We start from the raw sequence: 17,557 nt of genomic DNA on the forward strand, positions 1-17,557 counted from the left end.
TAAAGTTTCTTCTTTAAAGTATAAATTGTGATGAGCTTCTAGCGATGAGGTGCCACACTCACTCCCAGAACACCATCTGCACCAGCAGTTTGGGAAGAATCTTAGTTGCTTAGATCTCTACTCATAAATCAGAAGTTTGAGAATATTCTGAGTCAAGGCATTTGGGCACCCAGGGTGTAACCCATCTAGGACATCAAGAGCTACACTATCCCCCAGGCACTGGTGAAGGGGGATGTCTATGGAGGTGTTTATGAAAGGCAAAGGCATTTTTGCTTATTAGCTTGGCACATGCTTCCTCACAGAAGCTATTCAAATGCATACTGTACTTTCTAGCAAAATCACGTCTCTCAGAATTGATGATGAAGAATTTTCTCCAAGACCAGAGCAAGAGCCAAAAGAAAAGGCCACAGAAGAAACCAGAATCCTTCTCTTGGGAGTTCAAAGTCTTGTTCTACCCACGAGCTCACAATAGGCTTCTAGAGTGGAGGAGTTTCAGGAAGTTACTGGGGTCAAGAGGAGGGCAAGGATTTCTTTGTAGCATGATCTGTTTTTCATTCAAAATCAGTAAAACAGAAACAAAACACAAGGAACCCCCCAACTCAAAACAGAATTTCAGAGAACAGCCCAGGTTCCCTGAAGCCAGACTCACTCTGTGGCCACCATCTGGGGGATGGGTTCATCTAGTAGCTCCAAGCTGTGCAGAATCCAGTAGCAGAGCCATGGGCGGCTGGCATCCAGACACTGTGAAAGGCACAGGGGAGAAAACACACCCCTTGTTCAGAATCATTCCAAGATGCTGCTGACAAGGCAACATCTGTCTCACCCCAGCAGCTTAGAAAGGGGGAGGAAGGCACCCTATGAACAATAAATGAATGAAGGACACTTTGCTTTGTGGCCCCAGCCAGCAGCTGAAATGAACACATGTGCAGAAAGGACAATGGGACAAAGAAGTTTACCTTGCCCCCACTGGGTCCTTCCCTGACAGGCACCTAAGGAAGGCTGAGCAGAGGAGTGCCCACATGCTGGGAAGTTAAGTGATGCTGTCTTCTCAGTGCAGACCCAAGTCGATATATACTCTCAGAAAGGGATTTCCTGGGATTAACTCACTCACTGATTCAACAAATATTTAGCATGTCCTTGTGTGGGCCAAGCATTGCATTAGATACTGCGGGCAAAATAATGAATAAAATTCAGTTCCTACTGTTGAGGTTCTTCGGATATAGAATGTGTGTGTTTATCTGCAGAGGAAGAGGGCTCTGGACAGATGCATTTAAGCACAAGTTACCTTATCGCTTTACAGAACAAGATGGCACATACCACATGTATACATGTACCTGAATAACGGTATATGCTGTAATGGGCAGAAGCAGAATCCTGAGGGAGCACATGAAGAGCCTAATTCTGCCTGGGGGGCTGGGAAAGGCTTCCCAAGGTCATATGTGAACAGCTTTGGATCCTGATTCAACCCACAAACCTGTACTGAGCATTCAAGGCTAGGCAGGCAGGTAGTATTATTATTCCAGTTTTCCAGATTAAAAGTTATATAAATAAGGTCCAGAGAGATGAACTTTTTCCAGATTACAAAGACATCAAATGTCAAAGCTGAGACAGGAAGTCAGGTTTTTGGGACTCCCACACCAGTGCTCTTTCCAGTGGCCCAAGCTGCCCTCCTCATAAATGTGCTGATCATTCTGGCTGTGGTGAGGCCGCCACCTGGGGAGCAAGTGGTGTGGTTCTGGCCTGTCTGGGTTGCAGTCCCAGCTCTTCCGCTTACAGTTATGTGCTTTTGAGCAATGACTTAATCTTCCTCGGCCTGTTTCCTTATCTGTAAGAAATACTCACCTACCTCACCTAGTAGCTGTGAGGATTAAATGAGATAAGGCATGGTAAGCTTTCAGCCCTCTGTTCAACTGTTCCCTGGTACGGTATTAACTGTATCAGGGCTGACTGCACCCTAACTACAGAGGACTCACAGCAAAGATTGAAAATTTGAGCCAAGGCCAGGTCTAGCCCGGGGACCTGTTCTGCTTGTTCCCTGTAGCGTGTTGTTTTTTTAATTAGAATTAGTTGCAACATTTAAGCATTGAGAGATTCACACAGAAATCTGGCTTCATTTGAAAAAAGCGAGAGAGAGAGAGAGAGAGAGAGAGAGAGAGAGAAATCTGGCAAGCCTGGGTCTACGTTCCTGGATAGCAGCACCTGGCAGCAACAGAGGAAAAGCACAGGGCCTTTGGTTTGCCTCAGTCTCCCTCCCACCCGCCCACTTCTCTTATTTATGCCGCCTGCTTGGGTCTACCGGCATTTCAGTTGGACAATCCCTGCTGCAAATAATCAAATGTAGACCCCCAAATAAAAAGCAAATGAAAAGCAAGGCTGCTGTGTGTAAAGTAAGGCAGAAAGACTGGGGCCCTCCTGTTGACATTTGTCCTCTGCCTGCCACCTTCCCAACACCCTGCCCCGCCCCCCACCTCCTCCACCACCACTGCCCTCCCCTGAGGCCCCTCGGTAGAACCCTCTGAGGAATGGGATTTAAAATGCACTCTAAGCATGGGCATTTTTATAGTGCTAAACTGTGTTAGCCCTCGCTGGGATTTATATGCTGATCCTTTGGCCAGCATAGGAATTAGATCGGCTTATAGGGCAAAGGATTAGCGACGGACAGGTAACTGCCTTTCAGCTAGCTGGCAAGGGGCATCCAGCAGAAAGCACGAGAACCCCTCACTGTGATCTAACGGTGCAAGAAAGCACCACCCCATCTAGGGTGCTCTGTCCTTGGGTTGGGGGTGGGGGGGGGGTGGGGAGGAGAAGACTGGAAGAGACCTGGTTCTGCGCTTTCAGAAGTGGGAGTCCCAGCCCTGTGGCCCAGGCTCCCCACTCCCCATGAACCTGCTTCCTGCCACAGCCACGTGGTACAAAGAGTGACTCTGCAGGAGGCCAGGCCAATGGGTGTTTTACATTCCAACAGAAAAAAGGAGGACCGTCTGGCTGACCATCTGACAGAGCTCCTGGGCAGTATACTTACCTCATAGGCGTCGGTCAGCTGTCGAAGGCCTCTTTTCAGGTAATGGAAGTGCTTCTCCCTCTGCAAAATAAGCCTGGAAAGACATGGAGCTTGAAAATCTCCACCCCGCTGCAGAACACGTGTGCACACACATACACTCCCAGCTTTGGGACAATCCCCCACCCCCCTACCACCAACAAGTACTTAACCAGCATCCCCTTCAGCTCCCAAGGGTAGCTAAAATAGAGAGAGGCGGCCAGCACCTGAATGTCCCTAACACATCTGAAAACGTGCTGGCAAATGTTCTGGGTGAGTTCCTCTCCTTCATGGTAGGTGACTCTGGGCTAAGTGAAAAGCCACAGTGAATACACAGGCCAGGCGATGACAAACCGTCCAGAAAGCTCCTGAAGGGTTTCACTGTGAACACACATCTTGTGGTTCCCCACCCTGTAAGCAATCCCAATCTGAGCCTCACCACTTTCCTGACTTGGTTAGCCTCTGTCATTTCAGTCATTTCTTCTGGGGTCACTTCTCCGAGGTGGGTCGTTCATACCCTGCCTGCCCCTCAGCTGTGCGTCTGTTATTCCCTCCCTGAAATTCCACCTCCTGTGTGCTGACCCACTACCCTGGCCGGGGGATCATAATTGTATTCTGCAGCCAGCCGCTCTCCTTGGCACTGACGTCAGCAACACTGGCCTGTAAGGTGGAATGTGCCTCCTGTGGCCACCTGCATGAGCAGGGCAAAGGACAGGGGCTGCAGGGGGCCACACTTCTCGCTTGGTCTCACAGAAGAGGCCTGTGTGGTTACAGAAGGAATGAAAAAAGAACAGAACGGCAAGACATCCCCTGTGCTTACTGATAACACAAATTAAAAAAGAACCGTTCTGTTTTCTAGGTGATCCATTCCAAAACTGTTTGGGGCACCCGGGTGGCTCAGTCATTTAGGCTTCTGACTCTTGATTCGGCTCAGGTCATGATCTCATGGTTCGTGGGTTCAAACCCCAAGTCGGGCTCTGCACTGACAGTGCGGAGTCTACTTGGGATGTTCTCTCTCTCTCCCTCACTCTCTGCCCCTCCCCCATTCACATACATGCACGCTCTCTCTCAAATAAACTTTAATGAGTTTTTTTTTTTGTTTTGGTTTTGTTTTTTGAGAGAGAGACAGACAGACAGACAGAGCCTGAGTGGGGGAGAGGCAGAGAGAGAAGGAGACACAGAATCTGAAGCAGGCTCCAGGCTCTGAGCTGTCAGCACAGAGCCCGATGCAGGGCTTGAACTCACGAACTGTGAGATCATGACCTGAGCTGAAGTTGGATGCTCAACCGAGACATCCAGATGCCCCTCTCAAATAAACTTAAAAAAATAATAAAATAAAACAAAATAAAATAAAATAAAATAAAATAAAATAAAATAAAACAAAAATTGTTTATTGAACTCCCACCATTCCATGCTCAGAGTAAAGCCATTAATGTAGTCTTCACCTCAGAAAGTCTCTCAGTTCAGTACTGGAAATGACTTAAAGACACAAGTGGCTACAATATAAAAAACAAATGGGTAGATTTCATGAAGGAAACAGATAAAATACTACCAAGGCTCTAAAGCCAGGGGCTGGGGGCATCTCATTAAGAAAGGAACGATCAGGAAAGGTCGTGTGGAAGAAGAGGAGTATAAGGCGGGTGGCCACGGTAGAGGGAAAAAATGTTTACTGGTAGAGAGGGTGAGGAGATAGTAGCCAGAAGGAAAAGAAACGAACAGGTTCAGATGAGTGCTGTCCAAAAGAACTTTGTCAGCGATGATGGGAACGGTATCTGTGCTGTCCAACAGGCAGCCACCAGCCACAAGCGATTACTGGGCGCATGAAGTGTGCCAGTGTGACTGAGGAGATGAATTTCAAATTTTGTTGCATTTTAGTTAATTTAAGTTTAAATAGCTGCGGGATGGGGCGCCTGGGTGGCGCAGTCGGTTAAGCGTCCAACTTCAGCCAGGTCACGATCTCGCGGTCCGGGAGTTCGAGCCCCGCGTCAGGCTCTGGGCTGATGGCTCAGAGCCTGGAGCCTGTTTCCGATTCTGTGTCTCCCTCTCTCTCTGCCCCTCCCCCGTTCATGCTCTGTCTCTCTCTGTCCCAAAATAAATAAACGTTGAAAAAAAAAATTTTTTTTAAATAATAAAAAAAAAATAAAAAAAAATAAATAAATAAATAAATAGCTGCGGGAGGCAAATGGCCACTGTATGGTGGAGCACAGGTATAAAGTGTGCCAGAGGTGTGGGGGAATCTGGCCTGAATATTAGGAATAAAGGACAAATGGCCAAAAAGGCAATGCAAGCCCTTTTATAGGGGTCTGGGATGCCAGCTAAGGAATTTCTACTCAATTTTAGTAGGCAAAGGTAGACCCTGGAGGTTTTCTTCTTCTTCTTTTTTTTTCTTTTTCCACTTCAACTGTGTTTATTTTTTTATCGAAGCATAGTTGGCACACAATGTTAACATCAGTTTCAAGTGCATAACCTAGTGATTCAACAAGTTTATGCATTACGCTGTGCTCACCACAAGTGAAGCTACCATCTATCACCAATATCTCTGTCTGACTTATTTCACTTAGCATAATACCTTCTAGGTCCATCCATGTTGTTGCAAATGGCAAGATCCCATTCTCCTTTTATGGCTGAGTAATATTCCATTATGTATATATACCACATCTTTATCTATTCATCTATTGATGGACACTCAGGGTTGCTTCCATATCTTGGCTATTATAAATTTTTTTTTAATGTTTATTTATTTGAGGGGGGGCGCAAAAGTGGGGGAGGGACAGAGAGAAAGGAAGACACAGAATCTGAAGCAGGCTCCAGACTCTGAGCTGTCAGCACAGAGCCTGACATGGGGCTCAAATCCACAAACCACGAGATCATGACCTGAGCCGAAGTCGGACGCTTAAACAACTGAGCCACCCAGGTGCCCCCGTATCTTGGCTATTATAAATAATGCTGCAATAAGCACAGGGATGCATATATCTTTTCAAATTAGTTTTTTTGCTTTCTTTGGGTAAATACCCAGTAGTGGAATTACTGGATCATATGGTATTTCTTATTTTAAATGTTGAACAACCTCCATACTGTCTTCCACAGTGGTTGCATCAGTTTGCATTCCCACCAACAGTGCAGTAGGGTTCTTTTCCCACTACATCCTCACCAATGCTTGTTATTTCTTGTCTTTTTCATTCTAGCCACGTATAAGGTGAAGTCCTGAAGGCTTTGAGCCGAGAAAAAAAATGAAAAAAACTAAGCTTTTAGAAAAATTATCTGGCAGCAGTAGGCGTTCAACATGTATTTACAAAGTAGACTGAGTGAAAGCACTAAGCATGGAGAGAGATGAGGTGGGAACACTGGGTAAGGCGGGTGCCAAGAATCTACCAGAGTAGAAGTCCTTAGAGCACTCGGGGCTTAACACCATGGTGACCCATGGGCAGGTGGGCTGTATGGCACGGGAAGTCTATGTGGGTGAGGACGTCAGTCGCACTGTTGGAAACACATGTGAGACTCAGGAGAAGGCTCCAAGTGACACAGACAGACTAGGAGTCATTTACCTGCATGCAGGTGACAGGTGAGGCTGCAGGAGTAGAGGACAAAGCAGAGAGAAAAATCTGTATGCTGAACTGGGGGAGGACCCATCCTTAAGGGCTCAGAGGCTGAGGAGCCAGAGGAGAGAATTAAAGAACGCTGCATATGTGGGAGGAGGACAAAGGCAATGTTGTGTCCCAGGTGAAACAGGAGGAGGGACCTCCATGGAGGTATTTAACAGTCGCAGATGACGCGGCAAGACTGAGGAAAAAGAGGACAAACGATAAAGTGGCTGGTGACCTTAGGAGAGTTCAGGGAGCAGGGAGAGCAGATTCCAGATCACAAAGAAGAAGAGAAGGACAGACTCACTTTCTCTTTCAAGGAGCTCCAAGGGTCAGGACTCAGGGAGTGCCCACTCTGTGCGGGCCGAGCATCCTGCACGGATCAGTGGACACTGACCCTGCTCCCCAGAGCTACAGTCCTGTGTGCAGAGGTGGACACAGATGAGCCACTGGCAGCCGGGGCCCCATCCGACAAACAGAAAGCCTGACGGGCTCTGGCAGCACACAGGAAGGCACAGAGGATCAGAACTAACTTCCCAAAGGACACAGCACTACGTCAAGAAACGAAGGAGACCCGGGACATGAGTTAGCCAGCCAAAAAGAAGGGGATGGGGCAGGCGCTTCAGGAAGGGAACAATGTGGCACGTCTGTGTAGGGTCAGTTCAGCGGGAGCAGAGGTAGAAGGTAGTGATCCATGAGCAATCAGATGGGAGAGGTACAGAGGCGTCAGACCACGCAGGACTTATAATGCGTGGGGAGTTTGACTTTAAACCGAAGAGCAAATGGGAGTCACTGTGCTTCAAGCATCAGATGGCCCTTGAAAAGTCCATGCTAAGTAAAAGAAGCTGTCACAGAAAGACCACATATTGTATCATTCTGTTTATACGAAATGTCCAGAAGAGGCAAATCCACAGCTGAAGTGGTTGCCAGGGGCTGGCGGGGAACAGAGGGATGGGAGGGGGATAGCTAAGGGGGACAGAATTTCTCTGCGCGGTGATGAGAATGTTCTAAATTAACCGTGGTGATGGCTGCACAACTCTGTCAATAGACTAAAAACCACTGAATTGTACACTTTAAATGGGTGAATTATATGATATCCGATATCTGAATTGTATCTCAAAGCTGTTACAAAAAAATAAAAGGCAAGTAAAAAAAAAATTCTTTTTTTTTTTAAAGTTTAGTTACTTTGAGAGAGAGAGAAAGAGAAAGTGCAAGTGGGGAAGGGGTAGAGAGAGAGAGAAGCCCAAGCAGGCTTCTGTCAGCATGGTACCCGACGTGGGCCTCAAACTCACGAACCTCGAGATCATGACCTGAGCCACCCGGGTGCCCCCCAAGTAAAAAAATTCTAAGGCAGTGGCTGAAGTATTTTAGGCATGGGAAAGACATGGTCAGATCTGCATTTTCTAGATGGCAGGAGTGGCAGCAGGCTGAATGGGCTGGGGTGGGGTAAGACTAGTGACAGGAAACCAAACCCACAATCTAAGTGTGTCTGTGGTGTGTGTGGGGGTGGGGGTGGGGAGAAAGACAACAGAGTGGCAGCCTGATGGGGCACTGGGGGGAAGGCAAGTGGTTCAGCCACAGAAGAGGTAAAAAATGCTTGAGAGCGAAGATGCTGAAGATGCAAGAGCCCAGAGAAAATCCACCAGCAAAGACCCCCAGTGAAGAGGGAGGAGGGTTGGGGTGGAGAGTTCTGGGTTCCTTCTCCAGGCTTCCTGTTTCTGTTTTCCCAGGAAGAGGAGGGATTTGCTTAGGTGCGCAGTCTAGGAGAGTCTGGCAATAAGGAAGGATGCTCCATTCTCAGACATAATGAGAGTGTGAAATTAGACAAATACAGGACTTGGAAGTGGGGGAGGGGGGAGGAAACTCATGCGGGACAACCTGGAGTTCTCAGGAGTCAGGGGCAGGAGCAGGGGAGAGTTGTGGCTTGGCCACTGGGGGAACGTGTTAGGAAACGTACAAGAGGTGAGGATAAGAGGAGCGCGCGGAGGTAGTGAAGGCCTCACTGGAGCGGATGGTACCACTTCTGGTGAAGCCACACGGCAGGCGCCGTCACAGCACTTTGCTCCTTGGAAATCTCAACAGGACCCTTCAGCAGAAGCAGGGAGACGGATGCCATCGGAAGGACCAGGAGGGTGGGACGAGAAGGAACGGAACGAGACCAGGGAACTGGTGAAACAGCTCACAGTCATGCTGGCCCAGGCCGTGAGGCTGGGGGGGTCGGCAGGATGGAGTGCAGACGAGGAGAACCGCAAGGGTCCACGAGGCCATCCGTGAGGGCGGGCTGAGAAACCCCAAGCCAGGTGGGGGCAAATACAGAAAGTGGAGGCAGATCGCCCAATTTCTAACTCGGAAAGGACTGACTCACAGTGGGGTTTTCTACAGGTCAGCCCTCTTCTGTTGAAGAAACAGTCACGGGAACTTGAATACGCCAAATACCTTGAGATGCTAAGCCACAGAGCCAGGGGAGAAGGGAAAGCCCAAGAGATCACCAGCCACCTCATTCGGAAATGGGAGGCCAGAGAGCATTAAAGGTCTCCTGTAAAGAAGGTTCTGTGATCCTGAGCACAATGCGGGGGAAAGGGACCAGGTGAGAAAGGGATGCATGTACTGCGATTCCCCGGTCAGTAGGCCTCCCCACTCCAATCCGTGTAACTCTGAGGAGAGCTCACACCTGGCTTCAGCACCTGTGCCCAGCACAGCGCAGGCTCTCAACATCTGTTTGTCAAATGAACAGAAGAAAGAATAAAGGCACCGTAAGGACACTTTCCGATGGACCTAATGAGACTGTTCTCCCTGGATATATGTCCCTTCAACTGAAAAGAATGATAAACCTCCAGGGGAGTTCAGGTTTACTCAGAGACAGCAAGGAGAGGGGCGGCTAGACTGGCTCAGCGGTCAGCTCTCGCTCACGCTCACACCCACCGTGCTGAGGAGACCCGCCGGCCAAAGCTGACCTTCATGGTGGGACTGAGGATTCTGAGAGAGCCCAACTAGGCACCTAAGCGTGCACCTAAGTAAATCCCTCCTCTTCCTGGGAAAACAGCAACAGGAAGCCTGGAGAAGAAACTCTTTTCCTTGTCTTCTCAGCACTCCTCACTTGACAAGCAAGGGGCCTTTCAGTCACTACAAAGCGAAAGACCTCAAGGGCAAATGCTTCCCTGCTGAGTCTGACTGACTCTTCAGGATCCTGCCTCTGGACACTTGGAACCTCACATGCCCAGAAACACCTAATTGAAGGGAGTCTCACTCACCTTTTATGCAGCACTGGGTTGGCCCCTGTGGGCAGGTTCCCCCACAGCGCCCTCCTAGCTGACCCTCACTCACAGCCAGGCCCTAGCAGCCCTACCAGGAGGGAACTGGTAAGTTCCTCTGGCTTGTTTTATCTGAAGACCAGCCACGCGCAGAAAAAGAGGAATTCTATGCAGAAAGCATTTCCACCAGGGAAACTATTCTCTTTCATTTTTGTCCACTTAATCATAAATACACACACAGAGGCATGCACCCACATACATGCTAATGCCGATATGTATAGATTACTCTAAAATCTTGCAAAAGGTTTCTTTGTTGGGGCGCCTGGGTGGCTCAGTCAGTTAAGCATCCGACTTCAGCTCAGGTCATGATCTCATGGTTCGTGGGTTCGGGCCCCACATCGGGCTCTGTGCTGACAGCTCAGAGCCTGGAGCCTGCACTAGATTCCGTCTCTCCCTCTCTCTCTCTCTCTGCCCCTCCCCTGCCTGCGCGCTCACTCGCCCCCCCCCCCCCGCTCTCAAAAATAAACATTTGAAGGAAAAAAAAAAAAGGTTTCTTGGTTTATATAGAACTTCAAGGGCCACAATGCTAATTGACTGAATTTCAACTTCTCTGAGGCTTATGATTGTTTTAAATTAAAGGGTCATATATCCAACTTCTTTTGGCCAGCCACAAATTGTATAAGAGCCTTACTGTTTTGCACTCAACTGTGTCCCCCAAAATTCATATGTTGAATCCCTAACCCCTAGTATGATTGTATTTGGAGACACAGTCTTTAAAGAGGTATTTAAGGGGGCACCTGGGTGGCTCTGTCAGTTAAGGATCTGACTCCTGGTTTCAGTTCAGGTCATGATCTCATGGCTTTGTGGGTTCAAGCCCCGCACCAGGCTCTGCACTGACAGCGTGGAGCCTGCTTGGGATTCTCTCTCTCTCTCCCACTCTCTCTCTCTGCCCCTCCCCCACTTGTGCTGTCTCTGTCTCTCTCAAAATAAATAAACAAACTTGAAAAAAAAACAAGAAGTATTTAAGGTTAAATGAGGTCTGGTGACCTTATAAGAAGAGGAAGAGACACGAGGGAGGAGCATACACAGGAAAGGCCACGTGAGGACGAAATGAGGAGGCGGCCACCTACAAGCCAAGGAGACAGACCTCAGGAGAAACCACCCCTGCTGGCACCTTGATCTTGGACCTCCAGCCTCTAAGACGGTGAGAAAATAAATTTCTGTTGTTTAAGCCACCCAGTCTGCGGCATTTCATTATAGCAGCCCTAACAAACTAATACCCTTGCCATTCCTTTATTCTCAATTCACCTCTTCCAAAAATCTTTTCTGTGTAACGAGTTAAAACCAAAAAGCTAGGGCTCCTTCCCTTTCCTTCCTGAATAAGTCAGCCCTAAACCCGTGCAATTAGGTGAAGCAGAACAACACAGGCTCTGTGCAGGAGTGGGGCGGCGGGGCAGGGAATCCAAGTGGATGAGAGGGCCATCTGTGTGGCTGTGCAGAGGGGGACAGGAGATGGGGACACACAAGAGAAATGATCAAGTAAGTAAACATGCTAAAGATATTGGGAGTCCAGTTCCGCTGTCCAAAAAGGAACTTAGAAATATATGTAATTGTATATTGTAAATACAACATAATTTCTTACTATGGCTTGAATCCCATTGGGTCTCAAGACCCTTCGTGATGTGCCTCTACCTACTTCTCTCCAACCTCAACTCATGCCCTCACCAAGCTCCAGTCACACTGCCTTCTTTGTGCCCTTTTCTTTGCAGTCTCAGGACTCCAGCTAATGCTGTTCCCTTTGCCTGGAACACTCCAACCACCTCCCAAACTGACCAACTCCTACTCTCCCTCTGGGTCTCATCCTAAGAGCCACTTTCTTTGAGAGGCCTTCTGCTATAGACTGAATGTTCGTGACCCTTCAAAATTCAGGTGGAGATCCTAATCCCCAGTGTGATGGTATTAGGAAGTGGCATCTCTGGGAGGTGATTAGGTCATAGGAGTGGAGCCTCATGAAGGGATTAGTGACCCTATAAAAGAGGCTCCAGAGAGCTCCCTCACCCCTTCCCCACGTGAGCACACAGTAAAAAGATGGTCATCTATAACCAGGGAGTGGGCCCTCATCAGACATCAAATCTGCTGCTGCTTTGATCTTGGGGTTCCCAGCCCTAAAAATAAATGTTTGTTGTTTAAACCACTCAGTCTATGGTAAATTGTTGTAGCAGATGGAATAGACTCAGACACATTCTCTAACTTCCCAACCTAAAATACATCCTCTCTGTTCTCTCAGAGCCTCCAGTTCCCTTCTTTGACACTCATCCCATTGGTAATTCTGTATTTGCATTTGTTTGTTTAATGGCTACCTGCCCCATGAGGCTGAGAGCCCAGTAGGGGCAGGACCTGGGTCAGCCTTGACCACCCTGTTTCCCAAGAGGAAAATTACATGTGAATATGTGTGTGTGAGAGAGAGAGAGAGAGAGAGAGAGAGAGAGAGAGAGAGTGTGCATGCTTAGTTGATGCATTTCAGATTTCTCACTAAAGCTAATGTAGTAAGTGGAAAAGAGTAAATTCACAAGTGTGTGGAATAGTGAGAATAACCACGGGGAATGAAAAATTAACTTTCACGGGAAAGCAGGCTACTGGCAAACAAAAGTGTTGAAAGCATCTCACTCCAGGACAGGATGCAGGTTTCACAGTTTTAGAGAAGGAGGGAAATCATTTATAGAATAGGGAATAATTGTAGGATGGATCAACATTCAGCTTCAGCCTTGAACTTCAGCCAAATCTGGTAGATATCTGGCTGTGGCACTGGAAGGTTCAATAGGCAAATGTCTCCCTCAGCATCATTCCTAGCATCCCTGGACCTGTGCATGGTCAGTGGTCCTGAGTGTGTGTGCGATTCTATCACACAGATCGGTATCATAACCTCAAAGACAAACAAGCCATGCCGTTTAGATTTATTGCTAATAACAGAATATTCAGCTCAGCTAAAAAAGAAGCTTTGTTCCTGCATTGTGTCACGCTTTTTACATTTGACATCTAAAACGTTGAATATTGAAATTGTGAGAATATTTTAAAAATTTGCTAAATTTTCAGGTTTATTCTTTCATCCTAGAAGTTTGTTCTAGGATGTGATATCTGGCTTTAGCCTTCTATTGATATGTTGATTTATATCCACCATTCACTCAGTCATTCAGCAAAATACGTAACATCTCTAACATTAATTAGTGTGCTGTGACATAATGAAATGTTTACTGGCATCCTTTAAAACACTCATTTTTAGAGGCAACAATGACAAAATGGGAAATGTCAGATTCCTGAAATAAACCCAGAGCCCTGATATATTCTCTTTCTAAGAGGATCCAAACCCAAGAGGAACATTTTTGTTTTCCACCCACACCTGACCTAAGACCTCTGAATTCAGGGGATTTAATGGTTTTTATTGTCCTCCACAACCACTTCCAAAACACAACTTCTTCCTTCCAGACTATGTAACCTCCCATTCCCCCTCAGAATAAAAGAAAAGTCCCAGGGCTCTATTCTGATGGTGGGTGGAAAGGGATGTCAAATGATCAAAGGTCCCTTTGGGGACCCTGGGGACATGTATGTGTGCACAGAGCCTTAGACAGTAGACAGAGACTCAGCCCAATCAGGTGAGTCACCGGGGAAGCAACTGCTAAACACAAAGAGCCACCGAAAGCAATCACGCCCCTCACCACCACCAAGTCCCTCCGCCTCTGGGGAAGCCTCCCGTGGACTGGGCAGAGTTGGTGCCCACCTGCCCCCTTCAGCTGTTTATTTACTTTTCTGTAAAAATACTCTGCTTTATCTTTAGCACAAATGGTAGATTATTTCATATATTTTTCTGTATTTTTAGTTTTCCATTTAATATATCTTAAGAGATTATTCTAAGATAGAAACCATATTTAAATAAAAATCTGGAAGAAAATAAATGTTTTTAAAAACCTACTTAAAAAAAATCTTTAGATTAAAAAATTTTTTTAAAAAGTGGGGGTGGGGGGGGTGGGGAGAGCACCTGGGTGGCTCAGTCGGTTAAGTGTCTGATGTCAGCTCAGGTCAGGATGCCACGGCTCCTGAGTTTGAGCCCCGTATCAGGCTCCAGGCTGACAGCTCAGGGCCTGGAGCCTGCTTCGGATTCTGTCTCCCTCTCTCTGTCCCTCCCCTGCTTGCACTCTGTCTCTCTCTCTCAAAAATAAAAATAAAGGTTTAAGAAAAAATTAAAAAAATTTATTATTTAAGTAGAGGTGACATATTATGTTATATTAGTCTCAGCCCCCGAGCTGTCTAAACAAATGAGCTTCATTTCCTAATCTCCAGCTGTGGCATTCATTTATTGAGGCCTGACCTTTAGGTTAACACAGAGATTTAGTTTAGCAGTTCGGGGAAAACGCTCCTTTCATTAGTTGGTAATTTCCCTCTTTCTTTCCCCAGGGAAGAAAAACAAAGATAACCTTCCTACCTGCCTTTCCCTTTTTTCCAATTTGCCTTTTCCAATGATTTTCTGCCTTGGCTCATCAGAACTTCCAGAAGAAAATCTCTTTTTCAAGGAAATAGTGGCACACTACAATGGTGGGGAATAAAAGCCACAAGGTTCACTCAGGCTAGAACCATGTGTCACGCTTCAGTCAGTGAAGGCACCCAGGCGCAGGGGCTTGGGCAGGGGCACCTGCCCTCCGCTCCCTACAGCCAATCAGCCAGCAGCCCCGCTCGCCTTGGCCCAGAGGTGGTCCAGACAGCATGCTGTGTCACTGAGGTAAAATGATGGCCACACACAGCTTCAGACTACTGATCCATCCTGATGACTGGAAAGGAGATACAGTCCGGTTCTAGAGGAACAACTCGTGACAGGAAGAGGCATGCTAATAAAGGGAGGAAAGAACCTCAGAAAGCTCTAGTGTGATACGGTATAAGCTAGAAACAAGAGAAAATAAAGGTTCAACTTAACTAATAAGTTTCTGCTTATAATCCCCTTTTTGGAATCTCTGACATCAAATTGCTTAGAAAACTTTAACTTGCTAAGTGCCAAGGAAAGCAAAACGGCGCTGTTTATTTTCTCCCCAGAAACTGAATCCCTGAGAGCAGCTGCACGCTTAGCAACAGGGGCCAGGCTGGGAGAAGCCGCAGCTCGGCCCATCCTCCCATCAGATCACAGCATACATCGAGAGAATCCATCCTTTGCTGCCCCCTTGGGCTCTACGTCTGTTTCAAAGTATAATCCGAGAAAGAAAACCACCAGAGTAGCAGGTCACAACTGAGCAGCAGAAACATGAATTTCCTCTCCCCATCTTCAGAGCTCAGAGTTCAGGCCTTGAGGGGTACCCCCACGTAACACGGGCTGGCTCAGCTTGAGGGGAGCATCTCCTCTAAACCACTAACAGAGGAAGGGCTTGGGGTCACATGCTTATCCAGGGGGCCACAAGGTCAAGAAACCCGTCTCATGGCAGACTTATCCCCAAGGTTGAACAGGCTCACGGAGGAAAGAAGAAAGACTCACAGAGGAGGGGGTGTTCTCCCAGATCCCCTCAAACTCCTAAATGCTTACCTTGGTACAAGGTGGTTGAACTTGTAAGAACTGAAGACGTCTTGGATCTTCTCTTCTACTTTTGCCTGGTAAGAACGCAGGAGATGGGAGAGAGAGAAAACAAATACCGATGAGCCTCTATCAACTTTTTCTTCCTGTTGCCACAAATGCCCATTGGTTGCAGTTGCCTGGTGTGGTTTTGTACTTCACGATACTGTAAGACTAGAAACAGGGACTCGGCAGGGTGACAGGCTCAGGACAGAAGAAACAGAGAATGATCTATACCAGGCTGGCATTACAATCGACTTCTGAAGTAAACCATCCAAATATCCAAACTAATGGCAGTTCTGTGGAGTTTGGCACACTGGCATCAGTTACTTAGGGAGCAGACAAGGCTTGCTTGAGAGATTTACGTTCGCCTGCTCTATGAAGTTCTTTAGGTGTCCACTTAACTGGCCATTCACAAATACAAAATTAATTCCTGCCAAGGGTCATACTCCTTATTGGCAGATTGAACCGTTTAAATACAGATTGAACAGTATTAAAATTCCCTAAGGGATTTACAAGAACATCATCGATCACTGAAACACCAAAGAAACAGCACATCTGGTCATTGGTCCTAAGTCACGGAAAGGACTCCACAGTCCCATAACATGAAGGATCTCGGAAAATCAGGTCACAAAAAAAAGCGGATCCCCCGTTTCCTCTGAAGACCTATCGCAACACGGTCACACAGTTCAGCTTCTGTAAGGAAAAGGTCCAGCAATGCAGGAGTGGATTGGTTAACAGGATACAGGGTTTCTCCTTCACTGGCATCCCTGTTCTTTGTAGTGAGGCATGTCCTCATTGAGGTTTCAAGACACATAATAATGTCCTCTCTGGGAATTTCAAAATGTATTCTTTATTTCCGAATCATCCACCGAGTTAGAGCATCTAGTCCCTTGACGTGTGTGCAAGAATTATTTGTGATGAGGAGGGGAGCGCTGATGTGAATCATCTAAAATGGCAGCCAGTCTCAAATCATTTATACTTGGTTTTAGGATATACTTTGGTATTTGTCTCCGAACATGAGTTTGAGGGATAATCTGGCTAAGAGTTCACAATACTTCAAAAAACAGAAGTCACTGTGAGAATCTGACTCAGGAGGTATGAGGAAGTTGTCCCAATTCTTCACTATTCCTTTCCGAGACACTCACACAGGACTAACATAAAGCACCAGCCTAAATGGAACACAGACTGCATTTCTTAATTACACCTTCCTTAGCTATAAGCTGAAAGGGACAGAAAAATATACAAAAAACATACGTCAGTAAGATCATAAAGATTTGCCTACAATATACTGTTAGAGCTAAGTGAATTGATGAGTTCTGAATGAAACAGAACCAAGTGGGAGGAAAACTCACTTCCTTTACCCCAGTACAAATCCACACGACTTAGTAATATTCCAGGGCAAATGGATGAGCCCATCACTTCCTTAGCATTCTGACATTGAGACCCCTAGGAAGAAAAGCATTCAGCCAAGAGACCCACCTCAGCTCCCCCTAGTACAACACAGCAGCCAAGTACTAGATGAGGAAAATGGAGGTTTATTGCTAAACTTGGACACCTGACAGACATAAAGCAGAAAGTGCTTAAAATATTCCCAACACAGTGTCATTTCTCTTCGGATTTCCTAATCACTCTTCTGCAGAATGAACAAGTGATATTCCAATGCAGTTAGTAATGAAATCATGCCTGAAAATCTAACTTATGAATTCTAATAAATACCTGAGTGTTATAGGTCAGCTGTTCATAAAAATGGACAAATAACAATTCCCTTTATCTTCTCTTAAGAAATGGCATATTTTTGGGGTGCCTGGGTGGCTCAGTCAGTTTAGCGTCCGACTTCAGCTCAGGTCATGATCTCGCGGCCCATGAGTTCGAGCCCCGCATGGGGCTCTGTGCTGACAGCTCAGAGCCTGGAGCCTGTTTCAGTTTCTGTGTCTCCCACTCTCTCTGACCCTCCCCCATTCATGATCCGTCTCTCTCTGTCTCAAAAATAAATAAACGTTAAAAAAAAAAAAAAAGAAATGGCATATTTTTTGGGGCGCCTGGGTGGCTCAGTCAGTTAAGTGGCCAACTTTGGCTCAGGTCATGATCTCACAGTCTG

The 17,557-nt window shown here is 46.8% G+C and overlaps 1 protein-coding gene across 1 annotated transcript in view; it reads right to left on the reverse strand.

The window, feature by feature from the left end:
- The window catches only part of FNTB (farnesyltransferase, CAAX box, beta), a 67,828-nt gene that overhangs the window by 36,787 nt on the left and 13,484 nt on the right, over positions 1-17,557 (reverse strand). Inside the window, exons 2-4 of the mRNA XM_047079506.1 lie at positions 15,430-15,494; positions 3,023-3,095; positions 650-741 (exon numbers count right to left, since the gene is read on the reverse strand). Of these exons, the coding sequence (XP_046935462.1) occupies positions 650-741; positions 3,023-3,095; positions 15,430-15,494 (230 nt within the window). The remainder of the gene's footprint in view (positions 1-649; positions 742-3,022; positions 3,096-15,429; positions 15,495-17,557) is intronic.

The sequence above is a fragment of the Lynx rufus genome, unplaced genomic scaffold (genome assembly GCF_022079265.1).
Source record: "Lynx rufus isolate CCGP_SWC_20201006 ecotype Redwood Valley unplaced genomic scaffold, mLynRuf1.p SCAF_17, whole genome shotgun sequence".
Lineage (NCBI taxonomy): Eukaryota > Metazoa > Chordata > Mammalia > Carnivora > Felidae > Lynx > Lynx rufus.